General features: G+C 44.8%; 1 protein-coding gene across 1 annotated transcript in view; it reads left to right on the forward strand.

Moving 5' to 3' along the window:
- The first annotated feature begins 995 nt into the window (after positions 1–995).
- LOC145358893 (interleukin-6 receptor subunit beta-like) overlaps positions 996–23,608 on the forward strand; it is a 51,823-nt gene continuing 29,210 nt past the window's right edge. Inside the window, exons 1-4 of the mRNA XM_080213267.1 lie at positions 996–1,062; positions 7,107–7,421; positions 12,312–12,444; positions 14,418–14,599. Coding sequence (XP_080069393.1) covers positions 996–1,062; positions 7,107–7,421; positions 12,312–12,444; positions 14,418–14,599 — 697 coding nt within the window. The remainder of the gene's footprint in view (positions 1,063–7,106; positions 7,422–12,311; positions 12,445–14,417; positions 14,600–23,608) is intronic.

The raw sequence follows: 23,608 nt of genomic DNA on the forward strand, positions 1-23,608 counted from the left end.
AATACAGACCGAGCATACCGTTCATAGAGAAGCAAACGAGAGAATGTAGAATGTAGTGTTACAGTCAAAGCTAAGATGTAGAGAAAGATCAATTTAATCCAAAATAGGTCCATTCAAAAGTCTGATGGCAGCAGGAAAGAAGCTGTTCTTGAGTTGGTTAGTACGTGACCTCCAGACTTTTGTATCCTTTTCCCAACAGAAGAAGGTGGAAGAGAGAATGTCCGGAGTGTGTGAGGTCCTTACTTATGCTGGCTGCTTTGCCGAGGCAGCAGGAAGTGTAGACAGTGTCAATGGATGGGAGTGTGATTTGTGTGATGGATTGGGCTACTTTCACAACCTTTTGTAGTTTCTTGCTGTCTTGGGCAGTACAGGAGCCATGCCGAGCTGTGATACATCCAGAAAGAGTGCTTTCTGTGGTGCATCTGAAGGAAAGCTGCTCTTCTGGTCTGGCCTACATGTAAATCCAGACCCACAACAAATTTGTTGACTCTTAACTGTTCTCAGTTCAAGGTAAATTGAAATGGGCAACTAATTCTGGCCCATCCAATGACTATTAATAACAATAAGCTCAGAATACATACATCTGACGGATGCAATATTTTTGAGGTTGTTCATTTTGTCCAGAATTTATGGCAGCGAATTTCATGCTTTGTGTCTCCCATACTTCCCCCGTAACCTCAGCAGAAGAACATCGGGAATGGCTATGGCACAGTAAACTAGCAAGTGCCTTGGGATGACAGGGCACGTGAGGAGTTTCTGTTTCCAAAGGACGTCCTTGATTCCCAAACCAACTGCTTAGATGCTGTAAAGCTGTGGTTAAGCTGCAGCTACTAAATAGTTTCATGGTAACCGAAACTTGATCTTCTCAATCACTGGAAATTTCACATGGAAATTGTATTGTTTCAATTGAACATGAAAAAAATTTCATGTAACATTTCAATTAGCGTGTTATTATTCATGCTGTTATTTTTAGGTTTATGAGAACCGTTATAAACATGGCAGCCAGTGTGTGCTTCTCAAAGCTGAAGGTCTGTTTTCTGCTGGTCCCCTTCATTGGTGCAGGTAAGACCTTGAGCTTATGGGTATTCAACAATTGTATCAAATTTAGGAACTAGCTTGAATTGAATTTAAATTCATTTAATAAATCTGGAATACGAAGCTAGTCTCAATAATGGTGACTAATAATGAGTATGATTGGTGGGACATGGGTGTCGCTGGCTGGTCAACATTTATTGCCCATCCTTGGTTGCCCTTGAACTCACTGGCTTGCTAAGCCATTTCAGAGAGCAGTTAAAAACCAACTTCATTGCTGTGGCTCTGTGTTGACCAGACCAGGTAAGGACAGCAGATTTCCTTCCCTAAAGGGCATTAGTGAATCAGATGGATTTTTCTGATAATCGACCAATGGTTTCATCAGTAGATTCTTAGATCATAGAGGTTCACAGCATTGAAACAGGCCCTTCAGCCCAACTTGTCTATGCTGGCCTTTTTTTTTAAATCACTAAGCTAATCCCAATTGCCCGCATTTGGCCCATATTCCTGTATACCCATCGTACCTATGTAACCGTCTAAATGCTCTTTAAAAGACAAAATTGTACCCTCCTCTACTGCTACCTCTGGCAGCTCGTTCCAGACACTCACCACCCTCTGTGTGAAAAGAATTGCTCCTCTGGACCCTTTTGTATCTCTCCCCTCTCACCTTAAACCTATGCCCTCTAGTTTTAAACTCCCTTACCTTTGGGAAAGGATATTGACTATCTAGCTGATCTATGCCCTTCATTACTTTATAGACCTCTATAAGATCACCCCTCAGCCTCCTACGCTCCAGAGAAAAAAAGTCCCAGTCTATCCAACCTCTCCTTATAACTCAAACCATCAAGTCCCGGTAGCATTCTAATAAATCTTTTCTGTACTCTTTATGGTTTAATAATATCTTTTCTATAATAGGGGACCAGAACTGTACACAATAGTCCAACTGTGGCCTTACCAATATCTTGTACAACTTTAACAAGATGTCCCAACTCCTGTATTCAATGTTCTGACCAATGAAACCAAGCATGCTGAATTCCAGATATGTTTTATTGAATTCAAATTCCACCAATTGCAGTGGCAGGAGTCGAATCCAAGTGCCCACATCATCATCTGAGATTCTGAATAAATAGTTGAGCGATAATACCACTAGGCCATTGTCTCCCCATGTTGTAAAAACACATCTGGTTCAGTAATGTCCTTTAGGGAAGGAAATCTGCCATCTTTACCTGGCCTGGTCTACATGTGAATTCCTTGCTTTTTAAACTATATTTTAGAAAACAAAAGCTGAAGCTGTTTTATCAAAAATTCTATTGTGCTGCATTGATTGACAGGCCAGCCAGTGTAGCATTTCTTGAATGGTTTCAATTGAGTTCTTTGACATTTCCCTAAATGTTGTTCATTATGAATGTTGGCTCAGTTTTAAAAACTACAGTTATCTCAGCAAAGTTCACAGTTTCAAACTTAGAGGTTATTAAAGGATTGGGGTATGGACAGAAGTCTGTTTGGTTTTATAAGAGATTAACTACTTGTAGGGATTTAAAATTTTTGATTCTTTCATAAATGGGGGTATTTTATCATTATCAGGTCCATGTAGAGAGGGCTGGTTTGGAGTTTTAGAAGTTTATTTTGCTTTGTTCCCACATGGCTACTGATGTCTATTCTGCTCGAGTGATTATGGAGTTGGCTTGGAGGATGTGAGGATGAGTGAAGTGGGTGGGGGCATGAGTTGAAATAGAGGCTTTGAAGGGTCATGGGGATGGGTGGGAGGGTGAGAGTGTGTGGAAGTTGAGGGTTGGAGGACCAAACATCTTCTGGAACAACTGGGACAAAGTCCTAGAGAACCAATATGGACATTCTAACCAGCCCACGTCAGCATTCACCCTCGCTTGTGGTCGCCTACTCTCTGCATCAATAAACCTCTGCTGTTGGAGTCAGAAGGCTTGACTCCATGCTGCATCGCCCCTAACAGAGCAAAATCTTGATTTTTTTTCTTTTTGGGTACGTTTTTACTGAGGCAGGTTTGCCAAGTCAGAAGATCTTCTCTCTCAAGCTACCCACCTCCAAAACCAAAGTTGGCCCCTTAGCCACCAAACACCAAGGCAGAAAAATCTGTTTTAAAGGAGAATTTGGAGGAGGAGGGGATGGAGTAACAGAGGGGTTGAGGGATAGAGTTTCTGAGCACAGTGCATGTGGTGAACTGAACAAAGGCACCAGATGCCAAAGTCAGAGGTCTGGAAAGACCTGGGATGAGGGAAATGCCATGAAATGGATTTGAACACTGCAGCGATTCAAAAAGTAGCTCACATTACCATTTCAAGGGCATTCATGAATGAACAATAAACACTGGCTTTGACATTGCTGTCCCCTTCCCAAGAATCAAAATTAAAAGGTGACAACCAAGGAAAAGCAAACAGAAGTTGTGGGATCCAAGTCGAAGATTATTTTAAATCCACGCGTTTCAGATTTTTCCCAGTTCCAGTGAGAGGTCATTGACCTGAAAGGTGGGATGGCACGGTGGCACAGTGGTTAGCACTGCTGCCTCATAGAGCCAGGGACCTGGGTTCAATTCCTGGCTTGGGTCACTGTGTAGGGTTTGCACATTCTCCCTGTTTCTGTGTGGGTTTCCTCCGGGTGCCCCAGTTTCCTCCTACACTGGTAGGATGTGTGGGTTAGGTAGATTGGCTGTGCTAAATTGCCCATTAGTACTGGGGGGATTAGCAGGGGAAATATGTGGGCTAACAGAGTCTGGGTGTTATTGTTGGTGCAGGCTCGATGGGCTGAGTGGTCTCCTCCTGCACTGTAGGGATTCTATGGGGCAGGAACTTTAGGCCGCGTGGGGCTCCAAGATTGGAAATTCTTGCCCAATCTCAACAGGTCTTTAAGTGGTCTGCCAAACTTTCTGTCCCTCCTGTAATGGTTCCCTGCAACCTCACAATGCCAGAGGCATGGGTTTGATTCCAGCCCTGGGTGGCTATCTGTGAAATCTGCAGGTTCTCCCCCTGGCTTTCCGGGTGCTCCGGTTTCCTCCCGCAGTTCACTGATGTGCCGGTCAGGTTGATTGGCCACGCGGCAGGAGGGCTGGGAAATGTCTGGCAGTTAACTTTATTTCTCTCTCCACAGATGCTGGTTGACTGCTGATTATTTGCAGCACTTACTGTTGTTAAATCTCAAATTGTGTGCGCTGGCAGTGTTGGCTTCTGAAGAGAAATAAGGAGGTTGAATCTGGTCTGTGGTTTACAATTGCAGTCGTGTCATTGCTGCTCAGGCAGACAATGATCAAAACCATCGTGGAACCATCTGCAGGCTTATATTTCATCTCCTGCCCAGTGGTTATTAGTTCTTGATTCACACTCCAATCCAGAGGAGTGTATGGAGGAGCTGTCTGCCAATGTGAGGGAGCAGTTAGCAATTAACACATTCAGGCTCACTGGCAGTCTTAGCAAGTTGCAAGAACAAGCTGCATGCAATTGGATTGGAAAAAGATTTGAAACTGAATCCTGTAAGATACAGAGTATATCTTAATGACCACAGGAGTTCACAGAACTACACTGATATTCAAAAGTTTATCACCACTGGAGCCAAAAGCTTAAAGAAAGTGAATGTCCTGATCTTTTCCAGAATAATGAGTGGATGATACTTGACACTGTTCACTTTTGTTGTTTACACTAGTTATTCTGCATTCAACTGCACAATATAATGCAAAAGAATAATTATCATCCAGGTATTTAACTGAAGCCAATTAAATTTTTTTAATGGTACTTTGCTTATTCATGAGTGGATGTTTAGTGATGCCACCTACAAAATGTTGTTAAACTTAAAAGTTTGCTACTCAGTGGCTTATCATATAAACTGTAAATGCTGGTGCCAAGAATTATAGAATCCCCACAGTGCAGAAAGAGGACATTTGGCCCATCGAGTCTGCACCAACTCTCCAACAGTGCATTTTACCCAGACCCTATCCCCATAACTCTACATATTTACCCCACTAATCCCTCTAACCCACACATCTTTGGACATTAAGGTGCAACTTATCAAGGCCAATCAACCTAACCAGCACATTTGTGGACTGCGGGTGGAAACCGGAGCACCCTGAGCGAAGCCACGCAGACACGGGGAGAACATGCAGATTTCATACAGGCACCTAGGGCTGGAATCAAACCCACACCCTTGGCATTGTGAGGCAGCAATGCTAACCACTGTACCATAGCCAACTGAACTAGATGGAACATGGGCAGAGGAGTAGACCTTACAGCCTCTGGTCATGTGAGGCAGGGTCCCTGGTCATGTGAGGCAGCAGTGCTAACCACTGTGCCAATGTGCTGCCCTCACTGCCTATAGCACTAATGTATTTAGAGTGGTATTACGAACTTGGGTGCAGGGGTAGCCAATGCACACTGCAATCATTGATGAGATCTAGAGGCACTTACACCGGTTAAAGTAGGACTTGAACCCAGACCTCTCTGAGTCCCAGGTAGAATTCCATTGACTGAGCCAAACTGATGCCTGTATTAAAGGGGAGGGTTTTGGCTTTTGTTCATTTAGGTACATGGTTAATCTAAAGTGCTAAGTGTGAATACCAACTCTTGTGTTTGCAGGTATTAAAAGGATAGGATTTTGCAAATTTGGTTGTTCAGTTTAGAATTATTAACCACACCAATTTCACCTCTGTGTCATGCCAAGGCTAAGTGTAGTTTTATTGTGCATCATGTTATTGTAGCGAGGTGGAACATGTGAAAATCACCTTGAACTGGATTTAAATCTGCACAAAGTTAGTTCAAAATTAACTAGTTGCTTCTTTGATTTGTTATTTCTTGGGCCTTGCTATGTTTAAAATCACTATTGTATTTGCGTGTAAAATGATAATTGTGTCTCTGAAAAGCAGTTGGTTCTGAAATGCCTTGGAATGTCCTGAAAGTATAACAAGAGGTATATAGATCGAATTATTTCTTGTCTCTAAGTTATAGAAGAATATACATTAGAACAAATCAGCAAAAATTTCACTAATTCTGTCAATATCCACATCATGAGGTGATCAAATTGCTCATCTGCTGCCCATCCACTTCCGATACAACCATCATTCGGGGTTTGGTAAATGTTTTTATCCTCCAACCAGCCATTCTTGGGTTTTTAAAAAAAAAAGTCCTGATTCAACTGCGCCTAAGATTGAACCTTTATAAGCACAGTTTCACATTTCGTAATCTTCCACAGTACTTGACATAATATCGTTACATTGAAATGCGCAAACTTGTGCTGCGTAGGTGAAGGTGGAAGCCATTGTTACACAAAAGGAGCAGAATTCAATTTCCTCCCCCAAGATGAATTTGGGGGGGCATTTAATCAGGTGGGTGGTGCCAGAAGGGACCTGACTGTCTGCCCACCACTGCCTCCCATTAGGTCCTGGTCAGGAAGGCTGATGTGCGGCCTACTGAAGGGCTTCCTAATGCCAGCAGCAGCCAGGAAGCATAAAAAGCAAATCCTGCCAAGTTTGCTTGCCAGCTCCCCAGTGGGGTCCCTCATTCAAAGGGACTCTGCAATTCTTGATCCACCCGACTGTCCTTTCCTGGTATCACCTGCCACATCCCACCCGCTCACTTCTCCTCCCAACCATTCCCATGCCAACAAACCGCTCGCTGTCCTCATTACCTCACTGAGTTGCGGCCTGGGTCTCTCGCTGATCTTAGGCCTCTGGTGGGTGCAGAGCTGGTAATTGCCACCACTTCCCTGTTGCTGCTGACAGAGATCGGTGGCTGGGACATCTATATTCAGGATCCGTGATCCTGGGAAAGAGCTGGCCACTTGGCACTTACTGTTACGAGCCTTTTCCAACAGAAGTGACGGGGTTGGGGAGGGGAGGAGTTCTCACTGGCAAGTGGGTGGGGAAGAGCTCTATCACCTGGATTAAATTTGGCCCAAGATGTCATAAACTGCATGAGATGAATAATCAGTTACTCTGTTTGAACAAACCTCCCATGACAGGTACACAAACTTTAAAGGTCATAACATGTTAATTCTGTTTTAGGTTGATGCAATTGTGGGGTCTGGTCTGTAAGGATTGCTGTTGTTTTATTTTTCAGGAGCTGTCAGTGTGTCCTGGAAGAACTGCAGCCTTTTGACATTGAATTCCCCCGTTCTGCACCTCGGCCATCAGCTGTCAGCTACTTGCCAATTGAAGAGCGAAGACTGCGCTTTTGATCATGGAATTAGTTCTACCAACATTGTCTGGAGAATGGACGAGGAGGAGGTTTCAAGGAGCCAGTGCAGAGCGTTGAACCAAAGTGTGTCGACACTGACCATACCTCATTTCAATCGCTCGCAGGGGAACCTGACTTGTTCCATTTGGTACAATGAGTCACTGCAGCTCCTCCAGTGGGTGGAGGTTAAAGCTGGATGTAAGTTTGGAAAAGAAGTAAATGGGATTTCAGTTAATGAGAGTCAAAACACATCAGTGCTGAACAATGTTCAGTTGGGTGTTAGTTTACTTGTTAGTTTTGCGTCACCACATCAACATTGTTTATATTTTCACAAAAATTTTGTTTTTGCTCGTGGGATGGAATTTTCCTGTCCCGTCTACCATGGCAATCACAGCGAACAGGACATCAAATTCGGCAGACCTTGGATAGCAATTTCTGGTCTTGGGGTGAGCACGGAAATCCCTCCCATCACCTTAAAACAAAATAGTGTTCTGTTCTAGTATGAAATAGTAGCTGGTTAGCTCCCTACAGCGCAGAAGGAGGTCATTCAGTCCATCGAGTCTGCACCGGTTCTGACAGAGTACCTTACCCAAGACTTCTCCCTGTAACCCCACACATTTACCACATCTAATCTCCCTAACCTACACACTTTGACCCTAAGGGGCAACTTAGCTTTGCCAATCCACCTAACCTGCACAACTTTGGATGGAAACCAGAGCACCTGGAGGAAACCCATGCAGACACGAGGAAAGCATGCAGACTCTGCAAGTCTAAGTTTGAACCTGCTGCAAATGAGCCCCGATTCCAGTGGTTCTGAGTTGACATCAAGTGTGATACTCCAAGGGGTTGAAGCAACCTTTTCGAAAGAAATCCTTTTACTTAATGCCCTCTATTGGCTAATATAAAAAAATCAGAACCATGGAAATGGCAGATGGTTGATCAATCTCTTAGCCCTTTCAAGGCTTCACAATCTCCACCAAGAAAGGAAGAAAACAAAGGCAAAAAACTACAGTGGAATTTAAAGTTGAGCAGTGTGCAAAATGAGTGACTGTTAAATTCCTCACCAGAGAAGTGTTAGACTGAGGGCAGAAAAAGATTGTTCAAAACATGAATCTATCTGATGACCAGATTTCACTAGATCCCAATTGGCTAAATACAGATTTCCAAAGCTTTGTTTTCATTTAAATTTTATGTTTAAACCCCCATTTGGATTTGTAGCTAATTCAACAATAAGTCCGCCAAGTTTTTAAAAGATCTTTTGACTTTAAACCGAGCTCCCTCCTTTTATTTTTATTCATTTGTGACCATGGGCATCACTGGCTGGCCAACACTTATTACCCATCCCTAGTTGCCCTTGAGAAGGTGGTGGTGAGCTGCCTTCTTGAATCGCTGCAGTCCACGTGCTGTGAGTTGATCCACAATGCCGTTAGGGAGGGAATTCTAGGATTTTGACCCAGCGATTGTGAAGGAACAGTGATATATTTCCAACTCAGGATGGTGAATGTCTTGGTTGGGAATCTGCAGGTGGTGGTGTTCCCATTTATCTGCTGCCCTTGTCCTTCTAGATGGAAGTGTCCATGGGTTTGGAAGGTGCTGTCTAAGGATCTTTGGTGAATTGCTGCAGTCTATCTTGTAGGTAGTACACACTGCTGCTACTGAGTGATGGTGGTGGAGGGAATGGATGTTTGTGGATTTGCTGCGAATCAAGCAGGGCTGCTTTGTCCTGGATGGTGTTGAGCTTCTTGAGTATTGTTGGAGCTGCACCCATCCAGGTAAGTGGGGAGTATCCTATCACAGTCCTGACATGTGTCTTGTAGATGGTGGATGGGCTTTGGGGACCCAGGAGGTGAGTTACTTGCTGCAGTATTCCCAGCCTCTAACCTGCTGATATAGCCACTGTGTTTATGTAGTGAGTCCCTTTGAATTGCTGGTCAATGGTAACCCCAAGGATGTTGACAGTGGGGGGGATTCAGTGATGGTTACACCATTGAATGTCAGAGGACAGTAGTTAGAGTGTCTCTTAATGGCGATGGTTATTACCTGGCATTTGTGTGGTGTGAATGTTACCTGCCGTTTGTCAGTTGAAACCTGGATATTGTCCAGATCTTGTTGCGTTTGAACATGGACTGCTTCAGTATCTGAGGAATCGCCAATGGTGCTGAACATTGTGCAGTCGTCGGTGAACATCCCCACTTCTGACTTTATGACGGAGAGAAGGTCTTTGAAGCAGCTGAAGATAGTTTGGCCTCAGGGACTCCTGGTGTTTTTGGGTGGAATTAAAAATCACGTAACACTATTTTGAAGAAGAGTGAGGGGTTATTCCCAGTGTCCCAGCCAACAATTATTTCTCAATCAACACCACAAGATTAGTTTATCCAGGCGTGATTGCATTGTTGCTTGTGCGAGCTTGCTGTGTGTTTCCTGGATAATGAGCAACCGTTCTTCAAACAGTGCTTCTTTGTGAAGTGGAATAGGACATCCTGAGATTGTGGAGGTGTTATATAAATGCAAGTCTTTTCTATTCATTTTTACATTCCTTACACTCTGTGCTGTGCATCAATCCCTAAGGAGGTCAGGTGGACTTTGTGCTCTGTGCAGCTAGTATGGTTTTTGCGATGGTTGCATCTGGTTTGAAAATATCTGAAGCATTTTTTTTACTAACTCTAGGTGGCAGAGTTAAGACCATACCCTAATGTTAACTCTGTGCAAATGGATTTTGATTTATTATTGTCGTGTGTATTAGTTTAAGGTGAAAACTATTGTTTCTTGTGTGCTTATACAGACAAAGCATACTGTACATAGGGAAGGAAAGGAGAGATGCAGAATGTAGTGTTACAGTTATTTTTAAGGTGTAGACAAAAATCAACTTAATGCCAGATAGGTCCATTCAAAAGACTGACAGCAGCAGGAAAGAAGCTGTTCTTGAGTCAGTTGGTACGTGTCCACAGACTTTTATATCCTTTTCCCAAAGGAAGGAGATGGAAGTGAGAATGTTCTGGTTTGTGGGGGTCCTTGATTACGCTGGCTGCTTATCCCCAGGCAGCGGGAAGTGAAGACAGAGTCACTGGATGGGTTTGAGTGAATTAACATCTCACCCAGTGGCCGGAATTTTACCGCCCCTCATGCCACCGGAATCGGAGCGGGCGAGGGGCAGGCAATCGGGACGCCCACTGGCCTCAGGTGGGATTTTAGGGTTTTGGGATGGGCGACACTGTAGAATCCTGCCTGATGTATTAAGCACCTGCCCTTTCCCAATCCCCTTCCCCATCACAATTCAAACTGAAATATGGAAATAATTGCAGGCATGGGGGCTAAATTTAAACATTTTAATCTAAAAGAAAATATGAAGAAGGCTTTCCAAGGTGAACAAGATGCTATTTATAATCCTCGGTAACTATCAGCCTAAACTGTAAAAGCAAGATTATTTATGTCAATATCATCACAGCTGGTTTAAGAATGTGAACATGGTTTGTGTATCTAGCCCATGGTTAACAAAGCAATAAACCTCACAAAGCAGACTATTAATGCAGCAAAACCATCATGAAAGTGAAAAGCTTTTTTTTGAGTTCAAAATCAAATGTTGTGAGATCTAGGGTATTACTGCCACCTACTGAAACACGAAGTGCACAACACAGGTTTTGAATTTTCAATCACAAGGAAGAGATTTTTGATATCTGATTCTGACAAAGAACGTAGAGTTTCTTTGGTGTCAAGGTCAATGTTCATCCAGCAGGTTATCTAGGATTACAACGGGATCTTGATCAGTTGGGCCAGTGGGCTGATAAATGGCAGATGGAGTTTAATTTAGATAAATGCGAGGTGATGCATTTTGGTAGACCGAACCAGGACAGGACTTATTCAGTTAATGGTAAGGCGTCGGGGAGAATTACAGAACAAAGAGATCTAGGGTTCAGGTTCATAACTCCTCAAAAGTGGAGTCACAGGTCGACAGGGTGGTGAAAAAGCATGCTTGATTTCATTGGTCAGAACATTGAATACAGGACTTTGGGACGTCTTGTTGAAGTTACACAATGATGTGGAGATGCCAGCATTGGACTGGGGTAAACACAGTAAGGACTCACAAAACACCAGGTTAAAGTCCAACAGGTTAATTTGTAGCACAAGCCACTAGCTTTTGGAGCACTGCTCCTTCATCAGACAAGTGGAAGTTCTGTTCACAAACAGGGCATATAGAGACACAAACTCAATTTATAAAATAATGGTTGGAATGTGAGTCTTTACAGGTAATCAAGTCTTAAAGGTACAGACAATGTGAGTGGAGAGAGGGTTAAGCACAGGTTAAAGAGATGTGTATTGTCTCCAGCCAGGAGAGTTAGTGAGAGTTTGCAAGCCAAGTCATGGTGGTTACAGATAGTGTGACACGAACCCAGGATCTCAGTTGAGGCCGTCCTCATGCGTGCAGAACTTGGCTATCAGTCTGTGCTCAGCGACTCTGCGCTGTGTGTCATGAAGACCGCCTTGGAGAATGCTTACCCGAAGATCAGAGGCCAAATGAATAACCGTGACCACTGAATAACCTAACCTGCACATCCTTAGACTGTGGGAGAAAACCGGAGCACTTGGAGGAAACCCACATAGACATGAGGCGAATGTGCAAACTCCACATTTTCACCCAAGCCGGGAATCAAACCCAGGTCCCTGGAACTGTGAGGCAGCAATACTAACCACTATGCTGGCCATGTCAATGGATAGGATAGGAGGCTAGTTTGCATGATGGACTGGGCTATAGTTACTTGTGGTCTTCACAGGGTAGGTAGGGAGAAGCTTACATTGACGGAAAGATCGAGAATCCGAGGACACCGATTTAAGTTGAACAGTGAAAGGACCAATGGCAATGAGAAAAGAGCCTTTTTAGACGGTGACTGGTTAGAATGCAGAATTCACTGTCTGAGTGTGTGGCGGAAGTTAACTTAATTGTGCCTTTCAAAAGGGAATTGGACAAGTGCCTGAAGAGAGAAGATCAGCAGGGATAGGGAGTGGGAGTGGCTGGCTTGTTCTTACGGACAGGGCAGAGACATGATGGGCTGAATGTCTGTAAAAATTCTGTGTATCTTCTGTCTCTTCCAGTTCCTCCAGGAAGGCCACATCTTTCATCCTGCACCTCGTACTGGACTTCATTTCTGTTACAAAGCATCATTTGTCACTGGGATTCTGGACCTGAAACCTATCTAGAAACAAACTTCACGCTACACATATCCGAGTGAGTCATCCAATTCACAAATTAACATTGTTCATTCAAAGCTGACAGTGTCTTTGTCTATCAGAGTAGCGGAATCCATCAAACCCAAAGCTGAACCCACCGTTCTCCATTCCTGTTTCTAATATACAATCTGGTGTCCTTTTTCCATAAACCCAGAAAGGGAAAACATCCAAAAATTGCACATTGTTGAACCTTTAGGACAAAATGTTCCCATCCCACCCACCTTGGGAATCATAGCGGCTGGGATAGGACCATGCAAAGTTCCGGTGACCTCAGGCAGGATTTTCCAGTCTTGGGGCAAATGCACCCAGAAAATCCTGCCTTTATTGTGGGAAATCCAGTTGTCTGTCTGCACTTTTTATCTTGCAATTTTTGTGATGATTTGATTTATTGTCACATGTATTGGGGTACAGTGAAGTTTCTTGTGAGCTATACAGGCAGAGCATACTGTTCATAAAGTACAAGAGGATGAAAGAAAATGATAAGAGTGCTGAATATAGTGGAAGAGACTCTGAATTCAGTTTTAGAAATGCAGAACAGCCGTAAAAGATAAAATTCGAGGATATGCTGTGGACAGCTCACATGGGGTGGCACAGCGGCACAGTGGATAGTACTGTTGCCTCACAGTGCCAGAGATCTGTGTTCGATTCCTGGTTTAGGTCACTGTCTGTGCGGAGTCTGCACCTTCTCCTTGTGTCTGTGTGGATTTCCTCCCATAGTCCGAAGGATGTGCTGGTTAGGTGCATTGGCTGTGCTAAATTGTCCCTTAGTTTACCCAAACTGGCACTGAATTGTGGTGACTAGGGGGTTTTCAGTCAATTCATTGTAGTATGAATGTAAGTCTACTTGTGACCCTAATAAATAAACTTTAAAACTGAATGACATTGTGGGTTGATGCTTAATTTTGAGTTACAGATCCATAAATACAATCACTTCATTCAGCTTGTCAAACTTTACATGACATGGAGCCCTTAGTTGCAGCAGAGTGGACAGGGGGAGCTTTTGTCCAGTTTGGTGTGGGTTGGATGCACTTTACTGCCATTTCTTTGGTGGAACTTGAGCACATGTTGTATTACATTTCTAGCCAGGTTGAAAGCACCAGCAAAGTGGGAAAGCTCTGGAAAAAAACACATGACTGGATTTTATAAAGATGATCTCCTAATCCTGTGAGATTGGTGAATCAGTTCCCCGTGACTCAGGTCCTAGTGACTGTGAAAGGATTGGCAACACAGTCTGTGAGTTTGAGTGGAACTTGGAGCTTGGTGTTGCCGTGCTGGCCTCATCCCTCTAACTGGTGAAAGTTGTAGATTCCGAAGGCGATGCTTGGCGAATCAGTGCAGTGCATCTTATAAATTCATGCACGGCAGCAATGATGCACCATTTGTGGATGTTCGTGCCAGTCAGTGGGATGACAAACTAGCAAACTGTTTTACCTGGAATGGTGTTGAGCTTCTTGAATGTTGCTGGAGCTACGGCCCATCAGGGAAGTGAAGATATGTGACATCGAGAGCTGCATTTTCTGGCCTTGCCTGCTGGCGGGATCACCGATGGCGACCTCTCTCAACATGGAGGGTTCCTGGGCAGTGCAGCAGAACGATGGAAAATGCCACAAACATCGGTGGGACTGGAAGATCCTGCCACCAGCCAATGGCAAGCTGCCTCTGCTGCTGGAAAACATGACCCGAGGGGGTGGAAAATCCCAACCTGGGAATCAGGAGGTGAACTGTTCCCCATCCTCTGACCTGCTTTAATGACCTTGCATTTATGGAGCTGGTCCAGTTCGCTGTGTGTGTCCCGTGTGTGTGTGTGTCCCGTGTGTGTGTGTGTCCCGTGTGTGTGTGTGTGTGTGTCCCGTGTGTGTGTGTGTGTCCCGTGTGTGTGTGTGTCCCGTGTGTGTGTGTGTGTGTGTCCCTGGTGCATATGCCTCTACAGACAAGTTTGTTCTAAAGTTTTATGCTTCTTATCCATTTCAGAACTATTGGCAACTGCAGCGTCAGATATTTAGACCCAAAGAATTGCACTGCAAGTAGCACCAAGAATTCGTGCCTGGTACTCGTTTCAAATTTGGCTTCTTACCACGACATCTGGGTGACTGCTACGAATGAGCTTGGCACAGAGACATCCAGCCACATGTGCCTTGATGGCATGTTGATAGGTAAGAACAGATATGGTTCATCAGATGTTGAAAACATGTTAAAACGGTGGTCAATCAGTGTGAGATTTTGTTGAGCATTGATGAGAACGAGGCAGATGTTTTGGTTTATGTTGGATAAAATGATTGCAGATAAAAGTACATGAGCTAAATAATAAACAGCTGATTGGCCTTTTGGCTTTGTAAATCCATCAGAACTACAAACACGTTTGTGTAAATTTTCTGAAAATAAGTTCATAGAATTATTGAATCCCCACAGTGCAGAAGAGGCCATGCGTCCCATCAAATCTGCACCGACCACATTCCCACCCAGTCCCCACCACCCCCATGCCCCTAGCTAGTCTGCCCTGACACTTAGGGGCAATTTAGCACGGCCAATCAACCTAACCTGCACATCACACAGTCACCCAAGCTGGGAATCGAACCTGGATCCCTGGCGCCATGAGGCAACAGTGCTAACCACTGTGCCACCATGCCACCCACAAATGACAAAGTCTTTGGTGCAAAAATTTCATTCCACCATCAATATTTCCTTTCATGTTACAGCGTTGATTTCAGGTGCTAGGCCATGCTTCCACACCTCGAAGGGCTAGGTGGCCTACTCCTGCTCCTATTTCTTATGTTCTTAATACACAAGGACATTAAAAAATGGGAGCAGGAGTGGACCTCTTGACCCTTTGAGTGAAACAGGGACCTCCCTTATCATTTGCTGTTTATAACTCTGGTTAACTCAGATGAAGGCCCACCAATACCAACTGGAAGCTTGTTTCACTAATCTGCTGGTCTGAATGAAAGCAGAGCAAATATATCCGCTCTCTCTCTCTGTGGGAAAATATAGCTCACCTCTGCTTCGTTTGTGTTCACCTTTTTCAGCTAGTGATACTGTTGTAAAAAATCAGTCTGTTTTAACCCTCATACGGTGGACAAATAACTTTGAGTAGACGTCTTGTTAGTACAAACAATATTTATTTAAAGCCACACAATCAATAATCACCACACAATCAATAATCACCACCCGACCAACAATAAGTTATCTTACAGAAAATACTAGTATTCAAGTACAACACAAGACCTTGACTTAACTTTGCGTGACTGACAATTACCCAAACAGATACTGGCCTTTATCTGTGTGCTGGTCTTGGTAGTTGTCTGTGTAGTTTGGTCCTTTGCTCTGGTCTGGCATTCTGGCTGTGGTCTTTCTTCCTTCTCGGGTGTGGTGGCTCTCCTCTTGCTGGCGATGGTCACCATTGTTGTAGCTCGTTCGTGGGGTCAGAGAGAGAGAGAGATTCCTGGTTGTGCAGCACCCTTTATGCCCCGTTTGGTTTCACGCCCCGTTTTTGGCCATTGCCAATCAATCGATCAGGACTTGATCACCCTGATTGATAAGAGTCCAATCAGGTGCTACCACACCAATCTCTGGGTGTGTCCCTGGCGGCCATGCCTGTAGGTGTTGTAGGCACACAGGTCACATACCTTCCTCCGAAATAAGGATTCACGGTGCCCCTCTGTCTGGCACACAACCCAGTGTGATCAGAAAGTCTCTTTCATCCTGGAGATGGCCCATATCCTGTGTATTCACTCATCAGGGTTGCAGCCTGTTTGTCTGTCTTTAAACTGCAGCCTGTCGGTTTAGTTTCTTGCCCGGTTGTCCCAGAGTGCTTTACAAAACGCCATTTTAGAGGCCTGTTTGGCTACAATACCAATGTCAGATAAATGTAATCTCTTGTTAGTTTGGCAATGCGCTGTTATCAGCCACATGCTCAGCAGCACTCAGTACCACCTCTGTTCATTCTTCCAGACACGAGGGCAGGAATTTTACCACTGCGCCCACGACAGGAACCGTAGCGGGCGGGGGAGGATCATACAAAGATCCTTTGACCTCGGGCAGGAATTTCCGACCTTGGGGTCAGCACAGCTGGAAAATCCCGTCCGATGTTTTGAGCAGCAAGATAAGGAGTCGGTGCTGGCAAGGAATGGAAATCGCCACTGGATTGCCACTCTACTGCCAGAGTCCCACATTTCTCAGTCAGATTTCTGAACTGGGTCTGCTCAGAAATGAGGAACGTAGCTGTTCTCAGAGTCCTTTCTTGTAGCACAAGAGCATCGGGGGGGAGCCAAGCCAAGCTCCCTTTTTATGGCACCAGCTACCATTTAAATGTCTGAGAAGTTGCAGAGAGAAGGTAAACGGATGAGGGCCAAGGTTGATTGTATCACAGGACAAAACCAACTGTTAAAACTTTATCCTTATTGCTATCTACTTTTTAAAACTAAACTTCTGCTGAACTAAGAAGGTTAGGATAGCGTCTGCAAGTCACCTGATGACAGAGTTGGCCGTCTGACTGGGAGCAATTCCCAGGAGTTTCAAAGAAAAAATAATTATTTCCTCAGTTTCTGGAATGCCACGCCTCAACATGCCCAGCGAGCTACTAATGGACTGGTATCTTACCTGGAACTGTTCAGACTAATTGCAAATAGAACTACAGCCATAGGCTCAGTGCACCAAAAGGCCTGTTCCTGTGCTGTACTGTTCTTTGTTCTTTATTTACAAAGATGGCATTTGCATAGCACCCTTTTATAGTTCTGTAGAAGGGTCATATGGGTTTGAAACACTAACTGTGTTTCCCTCTTCACAGATGCTGAGTTTATCTAGCATTTTCAATTTTTATTTCAGATTTCCAACATCCTCACTATTTTGCTTTTATTTGAGATGTAATTTTCATTTGATAAGCCAACCTTGCTAGCGGAGTCAGTGGATCTACTGAGACAATGGTTTCAGCAGATCCAAACTCAATGAAGGCCCACCAATACCAACTGGCACCACTCAAAGGCAGCCACTCAACATAGTACCCGTTTCAAAAACTAATGACCATGACATCAGTCCTGAAATCAAAGCCAGTGCTGGACGCTGAATAACCGTTTCTTTTGAAGTAATTGTGGAAAGGAAGGTCTACTTTCACAGGAGTCTAAGGAAATTCAACATGTCCGCCATGACTCAGCCCAGTTTTTACAGATGCACCGTAGAAAGTATCCTTTCTGGATGTATCATTGCCTGGTATGGGCTCCTGCTTTGCCCAAGATCACAAGAAACTTCAAAGGGTTGTGAATGTAGCCCAGTCCATCACGCAAACCAGCTTCCCATCCATTGACTCTGTCTACACTTCCTGCCGCCTCAGAAAAGGACCCTACGCACTCCAGACGTTCTCTCTTCCATCTTTCTTCATCAGGAAAAAGATGTTAATGTTTGAGATCATGTACCAACCATCTTGAACAGCTTCTTCCTTGCTTCCACTAGGCTTTTGAATGGTCCCGCCATATATTAAGCTGATCTTTCTCTGCGCCCTAGCTATGACTGTAATACCATATTCCTCAGCCTCTCTTTTCCTTCTCCCCTACGTACCCTTTGAACTTTTGTCTGTATAACACATAAGAAACAATATTTTTCACTGCATTCCAAGACATGGGGCAATAATAAAACAAATCAAATTACAATCCAAGCCTCTGGACAGGTCAATGTTACTTCTTTGGTTTTTACAGCCAGTCTGCTGTTCAACATCCAATTGGTAAGACACAATGAAGCAGCCTCGTCCAGGCAGAACACCCTGCCCGTATAACCTTAACTCAGCTGGAAGATTTTTTTCCATCGCCTAAAGAACTGACTCAATTCCTGCACACCTACCCCATCCTGTGACATGAGCCTCAAGAGAAAAGCAAATCCTATAACGCCGGTATTCAGCCAGCTGAACCTGAACACTTACATTAAAGAAATCCCTCACTGGGCTCTAACTCTGGAACTCCCCCGAACCGATATCGATTGATATCCTTTATCAGCAAAGCCGGACATATCCCAAAACCCCACTTTATTTTGAATCTTGTTGATCTTTAGTATGAGACATTCCTAACCCAAGCCAAGCTGACCTGAACCTCACCAAACTTCAGCGTGGGAAGTCTCTGATCCCGGCTGACACCAATGTTGATGAGGCAGATGAAGCTGGAAGAACATTTTGAATTCTGCCCAGCAGGTTACACCAACATTACCATTCTTATTGAATGGCAGGGTAGGCTCAAAGGGCTAGATGGCCTACTCCTGCTCCTATTTCTTATGTTCTTATGTTCTGACACTCTGAAATCTCTCCAAGAAGCAGGATTGCAGATAATGCCAGTCTTCCAGCTGAGTTAAGGTTATACGGGCAGGGTGTTCTGCCTGGACGAGGCTGCTTCATTCTGTCTTACCAATTGGATGTCGAACAGCAGACTGGCTGTAAAAACCAAAGAAGTAACCTATTACAGGTGCACTCCCTATGTTCAGTGATCCATCTTACTTTTCCAGCCTTTTTATTAATTTAAGACTGCAGCGAGCCTAGGCTTCAGCCACTGGGATGTAACCAGGCCTAAGTCTATGTGCAGTAGTTGAAATAAGTTGAAACTCGAAACACAGTCAACCCTGAGGGTTTCGGATGAACGATACTTGATCTGGATTCATTTGTCTGTGGCCCTTGGACTGTAAAACTCCTCCTCTTCTCTATCCCCTCTCTCTTTACTGTGTGAATGTACATCAGAGGATGTTTCAGACTCTCCCTTTTGGGGATTTTCAATGTGCAAAAAATAAACTAACCTCCTGATTTAATCCTAGTTTGTGTTTGTGGTGGATTTGTAGTTAGATTAGATCACAAAATCCAAGAGTCTGGGAAAATGTGCCACCACTTTATCAAAAACTAATTCAAATCCCTGTTTATGGACAGGTATAATAGGAAATCGGTGAGTTTTAGAACATAGAACATAGAACACTACAGCACAAACAGGCCCTTCGGCCCACAAGTTGCGCCGACCACATCACCTACCAACCTACAGACCTATCTATAACCCTCAATCTCATTAAACCCCATATACTCATCCAGAAGTCTTTTAAAAGACCCCAGCGAGTTCGCCTCCACCACCACTGACGGCAGCCGATTCCATTCACTCACCACCCTCTGAGTGAAAAACTTACCCCTAACATCACTTCTGAACCTCCCTCCCCGCACCTTAAATCTGTGTCCTCTCGTAGCGACCATTTCAAACCGGGGAAATAGCCTCTGAGAGTCCACCCTATCTATTCCTCTCAACATTTTGTAAACTTCTATCAGGTCGCCTCTCAACCTTCGTCTCTCCAGGGAAAAGAGTCCCAGCTCCCTCAACCTAACTTCATAAGGCATGCCTCCCAGTCCAGGCAACATCCTTGTAAATCTCCTCTGCACCCTTTCAATAGCTTCTACATCTTTCCTATAGTGAGGCGACCAGAACTGCGCACAATACTCCAAATGAGGCCTGACAAGGGTCTTATAAAGTTCCAGCATTACCTCCCGACTCCTAAACTCAATCCCTCGATTAATGAAGGCCAGTACACCATACGCCTTCTTGACCACCTCCTCCACCTGCGAGGCCGATTTAAGAGTCCTGTGGACCCGGACCCCAAGATCCTTCTGCTCCTCAACACTACTCAGACTTCTGCCCTTAATAGTGTACTCGTTCATCCCGTTGGTTCTGCCAAAATGGACGACAACACATTTATCCGCGTTGAAGTCCATCTGCCACTTCTCCGCCCAGTCCTGCATCCTATCTATGTCCTGCTGCAACTTTTGCCATCCTTCCAGATCATCCACAACACCACCGACCTTCGTGTCATCAGCGAACTTACTTACCCATCCCTCCACTTCCTCATCCAGGTCATTTATGAAAATGACAAACAACAAGGGTCCCAGAACAGATCCTTGAGGCACTCCGCTGGTGACTGACCTCCATTCAGAAAAAGCCCCATCCACAACCACTCTCTGCCTTCTGCAGGCAAGCCAGTTCTGGATCCACAAGGCCAAAGGCCCTTGGATCCCATGCCCTCTCACCTTCTCAAGAAGTCTTGCATGGGGGACCTTATCAAACGCCTTGCTGAAGTCCATGTACACTACGTCCACGGCACTTCCTTCGTCAATGTGTTCAGTCACATTATCGAAGAACTCAACTAGGCTTGTAAGGCACGACCTGCCCTTGACAAATCCATGCTGACTATTCCTGATCATGTCAAACCTCTCCAAATTTTGAACTGTCTTCCTGTCCGTAATGGTGGGTGAGGGGGTAGGGTGTGTCTGAGAGGTGGGAGGTAGTTGGGGAGTGGGGAAGTCAGGAGTCTGTGGGGAGGTGGTGGGGGGGGGAGCGGGTGTGCAATCAGGTTGGGCGGTGGAGGGAAGGTGCAGACTCAAGGATATTTGGGTGGTCGGGGTGGTGGACAGGTAGCCATCAGTGGTGGGGGGAGGGTGGTCAGGAGTTAGGAAGGGTTTAATCCCTAACTTTTCCTGGATAGCTAATCTGGTAAGTGAGTCAGAACCATCTAAAATCTCCGATTCTAACTTGAACATTCTGGAAGGTTCCAAATGCAGGGGAATTACCAATCGAAAGTCCAAATTTCCTAGCCAATCCCCTATAATCAGTGTATATGATAGCCTCCAGGGAAGGGTGGATGAGGGTACCTCCAGGGTACGATCAGCTGGGAATCAAAAATTCCACGCAAATATATATGGTGGAATTTTCCAATTTTTTTTAACAAAAGCATCGTTTTTGGGTGTGAAAAACGGTGAGTAGTCGGCAGTGCCATCGGCATATTTTCACGCTGAACTTTTAGTCATTTTGAAAAATAAATTTCTGCACAGGTTGCACGCTAGCTCCAAGGCAGGCAAACTCTGATTCGCCCATCCACCATCGCTGCGATCAGAGGGGCACTCCGTTTAAATGCCTCCCCAGCACTGGTTCCAAGACCAGCCAAAAAAGGCTTCCCCATGGTTTTCGGAAGGGACCTGGAATAGATTGCTGCGTGGCATGGAGGAGACGCAGGACCTCTTGTACCTGCTGGCGGGTGGTGTTTGGGGAGAGAGACCATCCAGCAAAGTGAGCAACCCCCCATGGAGCTGGTGGCAGCATTGGTATGTGCCAGCTCCTGGCACAGGAGGACGGACACCCAGTGGAGGAAGGTGAATGTTCTCCTCCATTCTGCCAGGATAAGTCACTCTTCTCATCTGCCACCACTCACCCACTCATACACCCATCACGGGGGTAAATACGTCCAATGCAGGATGTTTAACCTGTGTTTTACATCATGGAGCTGGTTATCTGGATGAACAGTATTCCTGCAGGAAGCTGGCACTCAAACATCGGAAATGCATCTTCATGATATTCTGCTCATTGGAACCAAATATTAGAAAATCGCGAGAATGAATCCAATGTATACATTAAATTTTATTGGAAGTGAAGCCAGAAATTCCCAATAGGCTCCCTCATTGACCAAGTTCCACTTGGAGAGCGAACGTTAGGAAAATTGCTTCTATTGAATGATATATTATTTGCATTTCATGGCAACAAAATTAAGTTTAACAGTAGTGAAAAAACATTCTGGACCTGATTTTACCACAAAAACATGGTAAAGTCGGGTGTGAGGCCATTAACACAATCCGCGTCTGCGCCAATGGCCACTTTACCGAGGCCCGGGAATGGCTACAATCCGAGTCGCACCCAAAACAGCGATTTAAATGCATTTCAATTGAATTAATGAACTGCCTGCCCAACTTTATCAGCATTTCCCCCTTTACCACCGAGTTCACCACTCCAGAATTGCGCCGAAATGGACATGCTGAATAAAAGACTGTTTCAGATGCGCCGCCTGCGGAAGAGGCGAGTTCAGAACTTCCAACAGCTGTCTGACCCAGATCGGTGATGGGGAGGGTGGAGGGAGGCTGGTTAGATCGTTCTCTGGGGGGTGGGGGAGCAACGCAACATCATTCTCTAGTTTGGAGAGGGGAAGGGAGGCCCAATTGTTGTCTGGTTGGGGGGGTGGGTAGAGGAGGGCAGATCATTGTCTGGTTAGGGAGGGGGTGGGAAGGAGGAGGAGGCGGGTCAGGTGTACCTCGGAGGGGAAAGGGTTGGGGAGGGGAGTGAGGCCAGATCATTCTCTGCGTGGGGGGGAGATGAGGGAGAGTGAGGCGGGTACGATGTATCTCTGGTTGGGGGCGATTGGTGGGGAAGGAAGGGGCAGGGGGTCACAATCGGTCTGGGTAGCAGGAGGGTGGGTGGATAAGGGGGACAATGTGGGGGCCATCGCTTCCGCTTTTGCTCCCGAACCATTTTATCTGCTTTTTGCGGCGCAGGAGCGATTGGACGTGGGCGCAATTTTTAAAATGATTTTCTAACTGCACATACACAGTTCAGAGCTCCGATCGTTTGGGGCACGCTAAGCCCTGCCCACAGCACAATTCAGACCCATGGTTTTTTTTCTGGCTGGGGGTGCCTGATTTCCAAGTCAAATCTGAATTGTGCCCAGATTCAGCACTTAGAATGAAAATGGTAACTCAGGCCCTCTGAGTACCAAACCAGAACTGATACTCAATTAGCAGTTAATATAGTTCATCTCAACAAATAATATTTATATTTTAATATTAACAATTTTCAGAATTTGGTATAATCAGAATACAAGTTTCTGGAGAGTATGGAATACATTAATGACGATTTATGCTTTCCGTGCCATACAAATGTTGTCACTCTTGATTTTAAAGTTGATGCAAGTCTTAAATAGAAACTTTAAACGAAGGCCCTTTGTCACCTTCACTCGGGTCCCTGACATTAATCCAAACGGGAGTTGTCAAAATGGAAATACTTTCTATTACCCTCACAGTGATCCTACTTCTTAATTGGATCACACTGATTTGGTGAAGTTAAACTAAGACATAGCAGCTTTCTTTGCTTGAATGAATTAACTGACTTAGTTCACAGTCAACCCTCCTCCAACTCCCCAGTGTCCCAGCTTTCCCCATTTATAGGCATATAAATACCCATCTCCGGTTTAACAATGTGATTAATAAGGCATTTGCTCCTCATGTTGAGTGCAACAGAGGCAAAAATAGTTTTGATAATCATACAGGATGGGCAATAATGAATCAGCAACTCATTTCACACTCTGACTGATTTCTCTTCCTTCATTCATTTCATGATGTGGGT

Source organism: Carcharhinus amblyrhynchos, chromosome 26 (assembly GCF_965287045.1).
Source record: "Carcharhinus amblyrhynchos chromosome 26, sCarAmb.v2.hapA, whole genome shotgun sequence".
In the NCBI taxonomy this organism is placed as follows: domain Eukaryota; kingdom Metazoa; phylum Chordata; class Chondrichthyes; order Carcharhiniformes; family Carcharhinidae; genus Carcharhinus; species Carcharhinus amblyrhynchos.